Raw genomic sequence first — 16,205 nt, 5'->3', positions numbered from 1 at the left:
GAACAATCGGAAGCAGATTTCGTCATTATTCAGATATTCACATTTTCAGCCACATTAGCAGACCACAGAGTGGTTGCTGGTGTTTTATGGGCTGACCTGCAGTTCAGATGTATCATGTTTATCATCGTGAAACTCAGAATCAGGAAACACAACTGTCAACCTTGAGCAGAAACTTCAGTTTTTCAGCTCACCATAAAATAAAGCCTGAAACCGAACTGTCCCAACTACGAGTTTCAGGGTGAAGACTGGATGAGTCAGCAGTGCTCTGTTGATCAGATATCTCAGCATACACCTACGCAGGGCTTGAAAAGTATAGTGATTAAAAATGAATCGGAAAGATATTGAAGTTTGAAACGTTGACTGAAATAGGATGGGTGGAAAACCAAGGTTAAGTCCGGTGCTGTTAGGTTGACAAAATGAATTCAGATTTTATTTTCACAGTTATCTGTTTTGGTATCCTCATCATCTTCAGTCTTTAAAAACTCAGTCAAATCAGTGAGGTGTTCAATATTTTAGATAAGGGAAAATGTATGTTGATAATTATCTCGCCTAAAGCTTCTTTAAATTAAAACGGAATCTGATTTTAACCTTTTCTGTCTAAAAGCTTTAGAAGAAGAGAGTTAATCTCGGTGTGTAAGCAGATAATTCCTTCACCAACAGAACTGAGTACATCTTGGGCTCTGTCTGCAGGTACTTGTGTAAGCTGTCGGACCAGGAGCTGCGGCAGAGTGCGGCGCGCAACATGGCCGACCTGATGTGGAGCACGGTGAAGGAGCCGCTGGACAGCGCGCTGTGCTTCGACAAGGAAAGCCTGGACCTCGCCTTCAAATACTTTATGTCCCCCACGCTCACCATGAGGCTGGCTGGACTCAGCCAAATCACAGTAAGTCACACTGGAGGTTTAGATGTGGCTTGTTACTGTTTCCATCTGTTCCTATTCTCACCTTTTATAAAACATTCATTAAGAGTCGATAGCGATCGGAGACTAAAGCGAAGACATACAGGACAGTTGATACACAGTTAACCAAGCTAAATCTAACTCAGTGCTGCAAACCATTAAGATTTTTAATGATATTTTAATTGTGGTGTGATCAAGTGTCTTGGGGTTTACCAGCAATTTATTGTATTTGCTTCCTTTTTGCTTTGGGTAAAAGCTTCTGCCGAATGATTAAATGTAAATGTCTGTGTTTCCACAGAACCAGCTCCACACATTCAATGACGTCTGCAACAATGAGTCCCTGGTATCTGACACAGAAACGTAAGTTAATTAGAGAGAATGAGAAGCCTGTGTTCAACGAAAGTGCTATAATATCCATTCAGAATTAAAGTCATTGACTTTATTTTAAAGTCATTTGAGTGTAAGAAATGACCAAAAGAGACTAAAGAAAAGCACAAAAGACAGTTGTATACCATGTCACAGCACACTAATCCTACAAACAAGATGTTTTTATGCTCTTGTTGACCTTCTGTTGACCTGTCACCTGATTGAATCAGCATCTCTCTCTGATTCTGCTTCACCTTTCCAGGTCGATCGCAAAGGAACTAGCTGACTGGCTGATACACAACAATGTTGTAGAGCACATATTTGGACCAAATTTGCACATTGAGGTGAGATGTAAACATATATATCAGATTTATCACAAATTACACTAATTGTATGACCCCGTTCAAAGTCACATTTTCCAATCTTAAGGGAGAGACTGTGTGTGTTTTTTCTAGATCATTAAGCAGTGTCAAGTGATCCTCAATTTCTTGGCTGCAGAGGGCCGACTCAGCACGCAGCACGTGGACTGTATCTGGGCTGCAGCTCAAGTAAGACGACACAGATTTAAACCTGATAGCTTTATTTTAGTTCATTAACCTTTTGCTGTCTGGAGCGGCATGAAGCTGCCTGCACTGTAATATTTAGCAACTTTGACTCTTTTGGTTCATTTTTTTGTAGTTTAAATTGTTCTAATAGATAAAATACTTTACTATTGTGTGCCTTAACAAAAACATCCATAATATTAATTTTATTTGTAATATTAAAATTGTTTTGTTTTGCGGTTTAGCTCAAACACTGTAGCCGCTACATCCACGACCTTTTCCCTTCGCTCATCAAAAACCTGGATCCAGTGCCTCTCCGACACGTTCTCAACCTGGTGTCAGGCCTCCACCCCAGTGCTCACACAGAGCAGGTAAAAACATAACCTGAAATTGTGTTTTTTTTTGTTTTGTTTTTTTTAAGGTGTTTTCTAACTGTCTCATCTCCCTCCCTCCTCAGACATTGTACCTGGCCTCCATGCTGATCAAAGCTCTGTGGAACAACGCCCTGGCAGCAAAGGCCCAACTCTCTAAACAAAGCTCCTTTGCCTCACTGCTCAATACCAACATCCCCATGGGCAACAAGAAAGGTCAGTCTGGGTTCAGTTAAGTATGAACCATTGGAAAAATACCTAAAAAGATGTAGGGCCAGAAAGCACTTTGGGAAGTGTAGGTAGTAGTGTATTTGGTGTATTAGTGTATTTTTCAGATCACCGTTTTGGATCTTCTCATTTCGCTTGGATCCTTGATCGAGGTCACAGTTTTTTCAGCTATTTTACCTTCTTGTAAAATATGACCTATCTTGTTAAATATTTTTCGTAGGGGAGTATAACTCTCTTTCTGATTTTCAAGCTCGTGATTAGCTGATGATTGCCTCATATTTGTTATTAGTTGCTTCCTTGTAGTGTAGCAAGTCACTTCTGCTGCTACAGCTTTGACCATACTTTCTTTGTCCCAACTTAATGTTGGTGTTAAATGAATATTCTGCTGAAACAGTAGTTGACAAAACAAGATTAAAGAAACCTAAATAAACTAGAAACACTGTAAATGTGCATAAAATCAAATTTTATTGGGGACAAGATGAAAACTATTAAACTATTAACTACTAAAGGCCTGATAATTCAGCAGTCCTGAGTACCTTCCTGTCCTCAGTTTCACTTTAAAGCTGTTAGATTGATTAATATGTCTAACAACATCTTTGTCACTCTGATGTAACTCGATCTGTCATCTTGTCTGGTGCTAGGTTCTCCAGCTGCCAGTCCAGACAGCAGCGACAACAGCGACACTCAACATAGCGGAGGCAGTGACATGGAGATGGATGATCAAATGATGTCAGGCAGCAAGAGGAGCCAGCAGAGACTGTCCGACACAGAGGTACAACGGTTATAAACAAATGTTTTATAACATGTGAGAAGAACAAAAATGACCTTAGTAAAATAGAAAGTCTTCTTCAGTGAGAAGTAAGATTTCAGTTGTTTTTCCTTTAAACTTTATGATTTTTTTGACTAAACTTTGACATATCCAGTAGTATATGTGTAGACAGCTCCACTGTAAATCAGATTATTTTCAATTCTATGTATATGACAGTTTCTAAACAGACCAAACAAGCCTAAATTTCAGGGAAGCTTATATCATGATATATCATGATTTAGAGAACAGCCAGAATATTTCCATTAGACTCAGTGCAGCCATAAAAAGATTTACTACCACAGTGCTGATTGTAATATGTGTTTCTGTTGCTTCACCAGGAGTCGATGCAGGGCAGCTCAGATGAGACGGCTAACAGCGTGGAAGAAGGCAGCAGCGGGCCGGGCAGCAGCAGCGGGCGCAGCGAAGCGTCCAGCAACGAAGCCGCCTCCAGCCGAGCCAGCCAGTCAGCAGGGAGCCCTGGTAGTGAGATGCACTCTGACGACATGGTGGACAGTGAGGCCTTAAAGGAGGAAGAGGAGGATGATGAAGAGGAAGACGATGAGGAGGAGGATGATGACGAGGATGACGATGAAGATGAGGGGAACCGGTTAACCGCTGAAGGTGGTCAGCAGAAGGAGGTCCGGGAGCAGACGGAGTCGAGGAAGAGGAAGGCGGGAGAAGCACTTGGTGAGGGGTCAAACCAGGGGGCGGGGCCCAGTGGTACAGGGGGCGGGACCAAAGCCAAAGTTCTGCCCTTTAGCCCAGAGACTTCTGCTGTCATGGTCACAGCGGCGTCAACATCTTTAGAGGGTCGGATGAGGATGTTGGACGCATGTTCGGCGTCATCGTCTGCACGACCCGAGGGGACAGAGCCCCAACAGCAGCCCTCAGACATCGGGCCCTCGCAGATGGTCCAGGGGCCTCAGGAGCCTCCTTGTTTGCCACGGCCTGGGGACTTTCTAGGAGAAGCCATTGGCAGTGATCTTTTTAACTGCAGGCGATTCATCGGCCCACAGCACCATCATCACCACCATCACCACCACCACCACCACCATCATCATGAAGGGTAAGCTTGGTATTCTGTTTTGGGCACAGTGGTGCAACAGTTAGGATGTTCTGGATTTGAAACTGCCAAACCAGTTTGGTTTTATGGAACCCGTTTCCTCCCTCAGTCCTATGGTGGAGGACATGCTGAGTGCTGACGACGTGAGCTGCAGCAGCTCCCAGGTCAGCGCCAAGTCGGAGAAGAACATGGCAGATTTTGATGGCGAGGAGTCTGGCTGTGAGGAGGAGCTAGTCCAAATTAATTCCCATGCTGAACTGAGCTCCCACCTCCAACAACACCTCCCCAACTTGGCCTCCATCTACCATGAACACCTCGTGCAGGGTGAGCCCTTTACAAGATCTCAACAGACACTATGACTTGTTGAACTGTCAACAATTACCTGTAAAAGTAAATTCTTCGAGCTCTCTGTATCTCTGCAGGTCCTGCTGTTCACAAGCACCAGTACTCCAGCAGCCACGCTGTGACTGATATTAACCTGGACAACGTTTGTAAAAATGGCAACACTCTGCTGTGGGATCTAGTGCAGGACGAGGACGCGGTAAGAGTTCAAATCCTGCTTTGCACAGATTTGTCAATAATAAAAAAATAATTAAAGCAGGTTTTGTTTCAGCACTGCAGCAGTGGATTTCCTTCTTGTGGGTTGTAGTTTTTAATTTGTCCTTGTGTGTTTTTAGATCCACTTGTCTGAGGGTCTGATTAATGAAGCAGAGAAGCTGCTGTGTTCGCTGGTATGTTGGTTCACTGACAGACAGATCCGAATGCGCTTCATCGAGGGTTGCCTTGACAACTTGGCTCACCACAGGTAAGATGTGCTTGCAGTGTACTTGCAACAGATGTCAGAAAAAAAGAAACACCTTTTACACCACCTTTGTGAATATAAGCACACACATGTATATCATATAGAGCTTCAAAGTAAAACTTTTATGAACATTTTCAATGTTTGATTTTCTCTCTCTTCTAAATCTAATCTCTTAAACTTTATTCAGGCAGGAAATCTAATTTCCTTCTTATATTTCAAAAGACACCTGAGATCTATTCAAGAATTATTCTCCCAAACAACCATCGACATGCCAACACTATACATTTTATTATTAGAACTAGTTCACAACTTTTGTGCAAGATGCTCTACACATGTTCAGTAGGACAATCTGCTGTGTAACCAAATTTGTGAGCATGTCTGAAGCTGGAATTGATTATTTACATTTCCATTCAGAGCCTGGATAGGATTGGGAACATCAGTCTGACTCCTTCTTTTCTTTCTCAGGTCTGTCGTTGTTTCCTTGCGTCTACTACCAAAACTCTTTGGCACTTTTCAGCAGTTTGGCTCCAGCTACGACACTCACTGGATCACCATGTGAGTAACACCATGAGTCTCATAGCAGTCCTGAATCACTGTATACTGTAAGATCAGATCATAATGTTGAAAAGCCGCCATGCTAGAAATTGTGTATATTGTTTGTTGTAATTTCCTTTGTGTGTATTCTTTATTTAGATGTTAAATGTCCCCTAAACACAATTAGATGGCTCAATAAAAATGTTTTGTCATTTAAAAGTAGTCTGTCAAAAGGTAAAATGAAGCATGAAAAGAAAAGTTTAGTCTTGTGCTGATTTACTTCTCGTTGTGTCAGGTGGGCAGAGAAAGAGCTGCACATGATGAAACTGTTCTTCGACGATCTGCAGCACTACATCCAGGAAGTCCGAGATCATCGGCACAAGTTTGCACTGTGAGTCTGTCATTTTCTCACCTCAGTCTTATTTGTAAAGTTTACAATCATTACAAAGTGTTAATAAGCAATAAGTAGATTAAAAGTAAGAAACATAATCACGTTAAAGATGTTGTTTCAAAAGACACTTAAACCGGACACAGACACTCCAGTAGTTGAATGTAAGAACTGTAGATGTTTTTAAATATCTAAAACACATTTCAGGTGAATCAGCTGCGTTTCAACGTCGTCACTGATGATACTGACAGGAGCCTCTTCTGTGTTGCAGGTACAGCCACAGTGCAGAGGTCCAGGTCCGTCTGCAGTTCCTCACCTGTGTTTTCTCCACACTGGGATCTCCAGACCACTTCAGTAAGATCCATTTGCATTTATTTCAACACTAAGAACAACTAACACTCGAACAATTTGCACACAACATCGCACCTGTACAGTGACACTTAAAGTGTTAGAAAGAACATTTTAAAGCACAGAGTCATTTTATGTTTTAATCTAATTATTCTTTATTTGTTAAACCTACAGATTGGTTTAGTTGAGGTGGAGGTACTATTTTTAATTCAGGTTGTTTTTCCCAGTGTCTCAGAAATTAGATTTTGGTGGTCAAAGGTTGAGGTCACTGTGACTTATGTCCATCTCATTCTTGTCAATGTAATATAACAGAAATTTGTTGAAGATTTGTGTGTTTGTGTATTTTCTACTGCACGAGTACAAACTGGAGTCTGCAGAAAAACCTACAGTTGCATTAAACAGGTTTTAGCACTTTTTGGCAGTAGTAAAGTCAGTTTACCTGTAGATCTTAATTTACACCTAACCTAAACCTTACCCGACCTTCTCCCGAGCTTTGGGATCTAATCTATCCTTGCCTCTCTGCTAAACTGCTCTCACTCTATTGATTTGTTTGGATAAGACACAACAACTGGAGGAACCACACATCTGGTCAATAAACCTCAACTTAGAACAAAGCTCATTGTTTTAATGTAGAACACTTGGCGGCCTGGATAGAAACCTCTTTGGGTCAAGACCAACACTGGAATCTATTTACTGATCTTGTGATCCTCACATCTATTTTGGGACCTATTTTAAATAGCTTCCTCCGTGTCTGTTGGATCAGCTGGATGATCAAAGCTGGAAAGGTTTGAAAGTAAATGTGAGGTCTGTGTTATATAAGGTTTAAGAGACAGGGATTAAGTCTGTGTTTGGAGTTGTTTGAGTGTGTTTTTTCTGTCTTGTAGGACTGAGTCTGGAGCAGGTGGACATCCTATGGCACTGTTTGGTAGAAGATGCTGAGTGCTACGATGATGCACTGCACTGGTTTCTCAATCAGGTCCGCAGCAAGGACCAGCACGCGATGGGCATGGAGACCTACAAGCACCTCTTCTTGGAAAAGGTAGGGACGAGGGAGGGAAACATTGAAGTGCTGCAGAATGTGAATTAGTTCAATTTTAGTTTTTTTTTTTTTCAAACTGATTTTTAAAGTGTGTTTAAAACAGTTTTCGATGAGTAGTCCACTAGTAGGTAGTAGGTGGGTACTAATAATAGATGTTGCTGTAAACCTCTTTGGAATGACATCCATTCCAAGCAAAAGTAAAGATTTGGAACCTGACAACTATGGTTGCTTTGATTAAATCTACTGGGGTGTTAAAGAAAGTCAGGGTCTCTGAACTATTATGACCAACAGGAGCAACTAAAGGTTTGTTTTAAAGATAAACATTAGTCCATCACTTATTACATTTGATTAACTACAGGGTGACACCTAGTTTGCAGTGTTGGATAAAGACAACTGATGATCTCCCAGGTGGATCCAGTGTGTCAATGTGGACATGTTGATGTGTATTACTTTTACTGTGTCTCCAGATGCCGCAGCTGAAGCCAGAGACCATCAGCATGACAGGACTCAACCTCTTTCAACACCTGTGTAACCTGGCTCGCCTCGCCACCAGTGCACTGGACAACGCCTCCAGCTGTGAGGTACACAGACTTTTCACATCCATCTCAGTGTTGTAATTAGGTGACGCACACACAGGTTTTGAAGGCCCTCAAGCAAGTAAATACTCGCACAGCTGCGGGACCAGATGGTGTTTCTCCTAGAGTTCTAAAAGCCTGCTGGAATCAACTAGCTGGTGTGTATGCAGACATCTTCAACCTGTCTGTAACTCAGGGTTAGTTTGCCTCCAGTTTGCCCATCGCCCCAACAGATCAGTGGCTCTGGCTTTTTTCCACACCCTGAAACACCTGGACAGCAGCAGAAAGCATGTGAGGATGCTCTTCCTGGATTACAGTTCTGCGTTCAACACCATCCACCCGGGGAGGCGGATTGAGAAGCTGACAGACCTTGGTGTCCCAACCCCCACCTGTAACTGGATTCTGGACTTCCTGACTCGAAGACCACAGGTGGTGAAAATCGGAGGGCGGATGTCTGAGCTCACAATCGGTACAAGTTGACCGCAGGACTCCTCACCCTGTATACCTACAACTGTGTCTCCACCCACCAGCACCATCATCATTGAAGATGCAGATGACATCACCATCCTGGCACCTGGCACCTGACATCTAACCTGAGCTGGTGACTGAACACAGCTGCCACAGTAAAGAGTGATATACTGATGCTAAACTTCATTAGGCAGCTCAAGAAGGCAGTACTGAATCATTGGCCTCTCACCCAGGCTTATAGGACTGAGAGCATCCTCGCCACAGGCATCACTGTCTGATAACAACACACAGGCAGAGAGGGGGGCTCTTCAAAGAGTCATAAAGACTGCAGAGAGGATAAATGGGACTAAACTTCCTGCTATGGACGCAATATATACACAGCGCTGTTCTAAAAGAGCAGAGAACATAATCAGAGACTCGCTCCACCCAGCCCACACTCTGCTCAGACACAAATACTGCACCTACAACCTCAGACACAGCAGAGCAGAAAGTATCATCACAACATCACAGAACACAATTCTACAGCAGCATTTTCCCACAGCGAGACTGATGGCAAACTCAAAATCTGAATAACACATGCAATAACCTCTCATTACCTCACTATGTGAAATACCATGTACAATACCACCATGGGCAATACCTGGATTTTTTTACCCTGCTGTTCTGTAAACACTGTCTAAATACCTCCTCTTCCTTTATTCTTAGGATAGGTGTTATTTTATTGACTCCAGGAGAGCCCTGCACAAGAATTCTTATATGCCTGGAATGTCTGTTTATGCATAAATGACAAATACAGATCTTGAATCAATTGACACTGCATACCTACCATAGTAGTCATCAGTTAACTCACAGTCCCTCATCTCTTTCCAGCTGTGTGGGATGGACCAGCTGTGGGGGATTGCTCTAAGAGCTCAGTCTGCTGATATCAGCCGTGCTGCCATCCAGTACATCAACTCCTACTACATCAACGGTCAGTTTACTGTAGTACTACACACAAAGTTTACGCATCTTAACGCAAAGCATGTGACATTTTGCAAATTTGGATAGATTTGCATTTGTGTTACTGATAAATTGTGGATGCTGAAGGTTTGTGTGTGTTTGCTTTATATCTTTAAGTCACAGTTGATCTTTATGGGTTTTTTTACATATCAGCAGAAAAATATGTTTTATATCAAAGCAAAGACCTTTCTACAGATTGATACAACTGATACCGACTTTGAAATTCCTGTTTTTGACCTTCTTCTTTTTTGTGTGTGTGTTGACCTCTGTAGCTGGTAAAACGGGCCTGGAGAAGGAGCAGGAATTTATCAGGAAGTGCATGGAGAGTTTGCTGATGGCTTCAGCCAACTTGGAGAAGGACGCTCACTCCAGCCTGACCAGCATCGAGAGGGGGCTGCTCATGCTCAAGACACACCTGGAGGCCTTTCGACGCAGGTACACACGGCAGTGATTTTTATACCGTCTGCACTCAGACATGCGGTGTCAAAAAACCATGTCAGTGATGCTTTACTATACTGTCTCTGGCAGGTTTGCCTACCATCTGCGGCAGTGGCAGATTGAGGGGACAGGAATCAGCAGCCACCTGAAGGCTCTGAGTGACAAACAGTCTCTGCCACTCAGGATCGTGTGCCAGCCTGCCGGTCTGCCTGACAAGGTGACTTTGAACCTCCGCTTAGCAACAGAGAATGTGTGCAACTAAATCTGACTTATTGCTCTGTCATGAAAGCGTTATAGCAGATAACATTTAGTTTTTTATTATTGGCTTAAATTACATTATTTTATTTGAGGAATATATTTTAGTGTGTACATATGCACTGAACTTGCATTTTAATAGTTACACAGTCAAAACTAATGCAGCATAATCCAGCGGTTCTTAAATAAAACATCCTTCATGAACATATCACTGTTATGTTAGAACTGTATATTCAAGTGTTCAACTGCAGTTTGTACTCCTGTTAAACTGTGCTGCAATAAATAGAGAGGAGGTGGACAGCTTAACATGAACATTATGGCCTTTATTAAGGAATATTGATAAGACTCAATCAGTTTTATCTCAGTGTAGCTAGTATGTGAATAGATAGCTTTGTTTAGTTAGTTTAGTTACAGACACACACTTCATATCTGCCATATGTAATGTTCTATTTGATGTTTATTTGTGAACCAATTGTAAATATTTTACAGATGACCATTGAGATGTACCCAAGTGACCAGGTAGCAGACCTGCGAGCTGAGGTGACCCACTGGTACGAGAACCTGCAGAAGGAGCAGATGAACCAACAGGCTCAGCTGCAGGAATTCGGGCAGAGCGGTCGGCAGTCGGGGGACTTCCCAGGTCAGATCGCACGACTCCTCCACTTGTTATTGTTTGTGCATTTGCAGATACCTCTAGACCAGATGCTACAGACATCATGCTGTCAGTAGACTTCTTTCTTGTTTGATCCTGAGGTCTGTTGGTGTCCTGCAGGTGGTTTGATGGGACCAGTAAGGATGATCTCTTCAGGCCATGAACTGACCACTGACTACGACGAGAAGACTTTGCATGAACTGGGTTTCAAAGACATGCAGGTGACTGTGGTTTCCTATAAAACTCAAATTCCGTATCTCCAAAAAAAGACTCTGTTTGTTGTGTAACTGGCAGCATGTGGTGTAAAAACTGTTACAACTGATTGAAGTTGTACAACACAGAAGATTCATCACTGTGTGTGTCTCTGTGATCCCAGATGGTGTTTGTGTCTCTTGGTGCTCCGCGGAGAGAAAGGAAGGGGGAGGGTGTGCAGCTGCCGGCCTCCTGTCTGCCTCCTCCCCAGAAGGAGCATATCCCCATGCTGCTGCTCCTTCAGGAGCCCCACCTCACCACACTGTTTGACCTGCTGGAGATGCTGGCCTGCTTTAAACCTCCCAGCCCTAGCACAGAGAAGCTTCACGAGAGCCCTGAGGTGGGATTTCTGTATTTACTGATGCATGGTAACTTGTTATTTGGACAGGAAAAACAACACACTCTGATTTTATGAGTATAAAATTAAAGATGGTGCATGTTTTTCTTCCAGAGTGCGAGGTGTGAGGAGCTTCACCTCCACGCAGAGAATCTTTCTCGCCGAGTTTGGGAGTTGTTGATGCTGCTTCCTACGTGTCCCAAGATGCTCCAAGCCTTCCAGAACATCTCGGACGACACGGTCAGACACCACACTGAGCAGAGACCAACTTTTCTTTTGGTTTATAAGAATCAAAGCGTTTAAAGTTTATTTTGAGTTAATGTTTTGAACTAATGCTTAAAAATCATACAGAAGGAAGAGGAAACACAGAGATAAATATCTGGGGCAGTCACACTGACTCGCTGATCTTTATATGTGTGTTTTTGTAGAATGGGGAGGGTCTGTGCTGGAAGGAGCTGCTAAAGATTAAAAGTCCTCACAAGCTACTGTACGCTCTGGAGATCATTGAGGCTCTGGGCAAACCCAACAGACGTATCCACCGAGAGTCCACTGTAAGACATACGCACAAATCTGCTCACATCTGGTGTAAAATGTCTCGTTTTGTCACTTCGTCTTTTGGTTTGTTCTTCCTGTGCCCTCATTAAAATGGTTCATTCCACCAATGACCTCAGGACATGATATAAAATACATTTTACACAAATACACAACACTGGTACAATTATTGAAACTTGAATTGTTTTATACGTTATTGTGTCTTCTGTTTTCAGGGCAGTTACAGTGATTTGTATCCAGACTCGGACGACTCCAGCGAGGATCAGATAGAGAACAGCAAGAACACCTGGAGCTGCAAGGTACGGTGCAGTGCTCAGATCTGTTTAAGACTAAAAGGGAAAACATAAGACCAGTTAATTAGTCCAAATTGAAAATGTTAAAAACCACAGTATAAAAGAGGAAGTTGACCAGCAACACCAGATTTTTACTTAGAATTTTTCTCTCCTTCAGTTTGTTTCATCTGGAGGCCTCCAGCTGCTCCTGGAAATCTTCAACTCGGGCATCCTAGAACCCAAAGACCAGGAGTCCTGGACTGTGGTGAGACGCACCTTAGGTTCCTCTGAGTGAAATGTTCAAATGTGCGACAAGTGAAAATAATTGGTCTTTATTTGTATGAGTTTAATTCTATAGTCTATTGTCTCCTCTGCAGTGGCTGCTTGACTGCCTGGCCTGCCTGCTGAAACTGATCTGCCAGTTTGCCGTGGACCCCGCAGACCTGGATCTGGCCTACCACGACGTCTTCTCCTGGTCCGGTCTCGCCGACAGCCAGCGGAAACGAGCTTGGCCGGGAAAATCCCGCAAATCTACCGTAGATCACGGGAAAGGGCTGCACATCCCTCGGCTGACAGAGGTACACGTTACTGCAAAAATGTTCAGTTAAGTGTTGAAGGGCTGCAGCTGTAATCACCTTCAGCTGATCTGTCCGCTGGTTTACAGGTGTTCCTCAGCCTCGTCCAAGGTACCAACCTCATCCAGCGGTTGATCAATGTGGCCTACACCTACGACAACCTCGCACACAGGTGACAGAATACTACCATACATGATCAACAGCCACATATTAATGAAATACTTAATGTATAGTATAATTTATGTGAATTCTTTTTTATCACAAGGGTTCTTAAAGCTCAGTCTGACCACCGGTCTCGTCATGAAGGTGAGAAATTATTGAAATTTGTTTGTATTCACAATGAAAGTTCCCACACAGTTGTCAGCGATAACACTCTGAGAGGAAGAAGGAGTGTGTCCCTAAACGCATCAAGTCAAGTCATATTTGATTACATTGGATTAAAAACCACAACAATCAGGCCTGATGCAGGAAAACACAACAAAGTCATCATTGGCTGCAGCATGGTGATGGCGGGTGTTTGTTTCCCTGCAGTGACTCACTACTCCATGTGGCTGCTGGTGAGCTGGGCTCACTGCTCTTCCACAGTGAAGTCCAGTCTGGCCGACAGCGACCACCTTCACGACTGGCTGAAGAAGCTGACCCTGCTCGTGCCTGAGGTGAGTCAGTTTAATATCTGCAGGCTCTTTACAAGTCTAACGTCATCCAACTGGAACTTATCTGAAGAGGCAGTTATGCTAACAGGTTAAATTCATATTCTGCTGTTTTATCTCTGTTCTTTGTGAACACTCTATGTGATAATTATGTTATTATATTGATCTTTTTTAAATACTCATATGTATTAGGAGTTTAGGAGTAAACGTTTTTAAAACAAGATAATACGGTGTCATATATAACTGTTTCTGTACATGTTCTTAATTGGTACATGCTGTTTGTGCAGTGGTGTAGTACTTGAATCCTTCTATTTTCTTATTAATCTCGAGCCATCGATTCATCTTTTTCCATGAAAATTAGAAATATTTTATCTTGGGGAGTGATGATGCATGATTTTGAGTTCACAGGAGTAAGACAATTCTTAGGAATTCTTCACGTATGCCACCGGGAAAATTCTCTCTATTTGAATTGGTCATTTTAAAATGCAAAACTATGCAGGTGCACTGTGACATGTTTCAGTTAATCATCTTTTCATTAGTCACCACAGTATGAATTATCATATGCTGTAAAAAACAATGCACTGTAAATGGTTTTACCACAAATTCTGGCTTCTGTCCTCTTCTTCTGGTGGTTCAGTAAATGTAGTGGACTAAAAGTACAGTATTTGTCTCTAGATCTAGAAGTTTTAACCAGTATAAGGTGAAAATAATCAAGTACAAGTTTGTGTTTGTTGTCTGATGTTTGTTGTTTCTGCCTTCAGCCGGCAGTGAGACACGAGGCGTGTAACGGCCTCTACAAGCTCTCTCTGTCGGGTTTGGAGGGAGGAGAGTCAATCAACAGATCCTTCCTGCTGCTCGCTGCCTCCACACTGCTCAAGTTCCTGCCCGATGCACAGGCCCTCAAACCACTAAGGGTGGGTCTGTCAAACACACACCTGCACTCAGATTCTCTCCTTGAAGAAAACACACTGTAGAGACATGTCTGCAAGCTACACTCTGTGTCAGAAGTCCTCAGGGGCGATGATTTGACTCAATTTGAGCTTTGCTACAGTGAAACCAGTCTGTGTCTGTGAGACATTGTTCCTCTGTTGGGATTAATGTAGACACACTGGGACAAATTCTTCCTTCATCTGACTCCAGATGGCTTTAGGTGCCATCATGATTGACTGCAGGAGTTGCATAAAGATACCCTGAGCTGTGATGCTGTAACAAGTGGATTTCCTTGTTTGCAGGTGGAGGACTATGAGGAGGAGCCTCTGTTGAGGACGGGCTGTAAGGAATATTTCTGGCTGCTTTGTAAACTCATCGACAACATCCACGTTAAAGATGCAAGCCAGGTGAGAACCACAGAGCACAGTGCTGATGATCACATTCACCTGTGTTTATAATTTAAATTCAGTTTTTCTGATGTTTTTATTGAACTGTTGCTAGTATTGGTCTGTTTGAACTCACAGAAGGTCTCTCCCTCTCTGTCGCTGGCCGGCTCGATGCAGACGACCCTGCTGGACCTGGACGCTCTCGCCCGACACCTCGCCGACTGCATCAGGAGGTCAGACACACTCAACACATGAGAGGTTATCAGTGTGACCATACTGATCGCAGCATCTCAACTTATTCATTCACTGATGGAAATTTATTCCTTTCTCCTCTAGCCGAGAGATCCTGGACCAACAGGACGGGATGATCGAGGACGATGGGCTTACCGGCCTCCTGCGCCTCGCAACCAGCGTCCTCAAACACAAGCCTCCTTTCAAGTTCTCCCGCGAGGGGCAGGAGTTCCTGCGGGACGTCCACAACCTTCTCTTCCTGCTGCCCAGCCTTGCTGACCGTGCTCAACCCAAGTGCAAGTCCCACGCTGCCCGGGCTGCTGCCTACGACCTGCTGGTGGAGACGGTGAAGGGCTCAGTGGAGAACTACAGGCTTCTCCACAACTGGGTCATGTCGCAACACATGCAAGGTAAAGACCAGACACTGCTCTGAGGAAAAATTCTTATTTTTTCTTATTTTAATCAAGAGTGTTTGATTTTAAAATATATGATACTGCAGGCGAAAGCTCGATATTATTACAGCTGAAATTACTTATAGAGGTTTTAGAAAAGTCCTTCAAGCTCACGTAGCCTCAGCTTGTGCCTCTCACACATATCTTATTATTATTATTATTATTAGTAGTAGTATTATTAGTATTAGTATTAGTATTATTATTACTGTCTTTATCACTACATTAAATTTGAATCAGAGATAATAACTCATAACTTATGAGTTAACTTAATAACTTATTTAAAATAATAACTTCATGGCACAATCCAGAAAATGATTTGACAGAAATTATTTGCTCACACAATAAAGATATTTTTAAAGTCTCATAGACACTTTCAGGTAGATACCGTGATTTTAACATTCCCTCAGGTTAGGGTTAGCATTTAAACTAATCTGTTTACACACTAACCAGAGGCAGACCAATATTATTTCATATTTATTATTTTATACATTTGTTTTTGTGATTGTGTGTTCTGTATCATATCAGGACACTTGTCTGCAAGATACACTCTGTGTCAGTAGTCCTCTGGGACGATGATCTGACTCAATTTGAGCTTTGCTACAGTAAATCCAGTCTGTTTCTGAGAGACTTTGTCCCTAAAGTCGGATTAATGCTAGAAACACTGGGACAGTCTATAAAACAAAAGATGTCTGAAAGGCTCTAAACAACACGTTACACTTACCACACAAACCCAAAACGGCTGCTTTATTATTATGATATTTAAAAACAAACTTATTTCTATTATCTTATTATGC

The 16,205-nt window shown here is 42.7% G+C and overlaps 1 protein-coding gene across 2 annotated transcripts in view; it reads left to right on the top strand.

Moving 5' to 3' along the window:
* Nucleotides 1-16,205, top strand: part of usp34 (ubiquitin specific peptidase 34) — a 46,260-nt gene that overhangs the window by 13,878 nt on the left and 16,177 nt on the right. Inside the window, exons 7-40 of one of the 2 annotated variants that reach the window (XM_026359142.1) lie at nt 691-883; nt 1,197-1,258; nt 1,527-1,608; nt 1,720-1,812; nt 2,052-2,177; nt 2,264-2,393; nt 3,047-3,177; nt 3,552-4,279; nt 4,386-4,600; nt 4,699-4,817; nt 4,954-5,081; nt 5,544-5,633; nt 5,908-6,003; nt 6,272-6,354; nt 7,233-7,387; nt 7,855-7,968; nt 9,301-9,400; nt 9,702-9,864; nt 9,958-10,084; nt 10,612-10,762; nt 10,895-10,995; nt 11,151-11,366; nt 11,478-11,603; nt 11,792-11,914; nt 12,131-12,214; nt 12,366-12,452; nt 12,565-12,765; nt 12,852-12,934; nt 13,028-13,068; nt 13,294-13,418; nt 14,174-14,326; nt 14,645-14,749; nt 14,906-14,961; nt 15,065-15,369. In XM_026359142.1, the coding sequence (XP_026214927.1) occupies nt 691-883; nt 1,197-1,258; nt 1,527-1,608; nt 1,720-1,812; nt 2,052-2,177; nt 2,264-2,393; nt 3,047-3,177; nt 3,552-4,279; nt 4,386-4,600; nt 4,699-4,817; nt 4,954-5,081; nt 5,544-5,633; nt 5,908-6,003; nt 6,272-6,354; nt 7,233-7,387; nt 7,855-7,968; nt 9,301-9,400; nt 9,702-9,864; nt 9,958-10,084; nt 10,612-10,762; nt 10,895-10,995; nt 11,151-11,366; nt 11,478-11,603; nt 11,792-11,914; nt 12,131-12,214; nt 12,366-12,452; nt 12,565-12,765; nt 12,852-12,934; nt 13,028-13,068; nt 13,294-13,418; nt 14,174-14,326; nt 14,645-14,749; nt 14,906-14,961; nt 15,065-15,369 (4,892 nt within the window). Of the gene's footprint in view, nt 1-690; nt 884-1,196; nt 1,259-1,526; nt 1,609-1,719; nt 1,813-2,051; nt 2,178-2,263; nt 2,394-3,046; nt 3,178-3,551; nt 4,280-4,385; nt 4,601-4,698; nt 4,818-4,953; nt 5,082-5,543; nt 5,634-5,907; nt 6,004-6,271; nt 6,355-7,232; nt 7,388-7,854; nt 7,969-9,300; nt 9,401-9,701; nt 9,865-9,957; nt 10,085-10,611; nt 10,763-10,894; nt 10,996-11,150; nt 11,367-11,477; nt 11,604-11,791; nt 11,915-12,130; nt 12,215-12,365; nt 12,453-12,564; nt 12,766-12,851; nt 12,935-13,027; nt 13,069-13,293; nt 13,419-14,173; nt 14,327-14,644; nt 14,750-14,866; nt 14,962-15,064; nt 15,370-16,205 lie in introns of both variants that reach the window. The other variant, XM_026359141.1, reaches the window with a different exon arrangement.

Source organism: Anabas testudineus, chromosome 1, assembly GCF_900324465.2.
Source record: "Anabas testudineus chromosome 1, fAnaTes1.2, whole genome shotgun sequence".
Classification (NCBI taxonomy): domain Eukaryota; kingdom Metazoa; phylum Chordata; class Actinopteri; order Anabantiformes; family Anabantidae; genus Anabas; species Anabas testudineus.
This window is presented reverse-complemented; position numbering and strand designations above follow the sequence as displayed.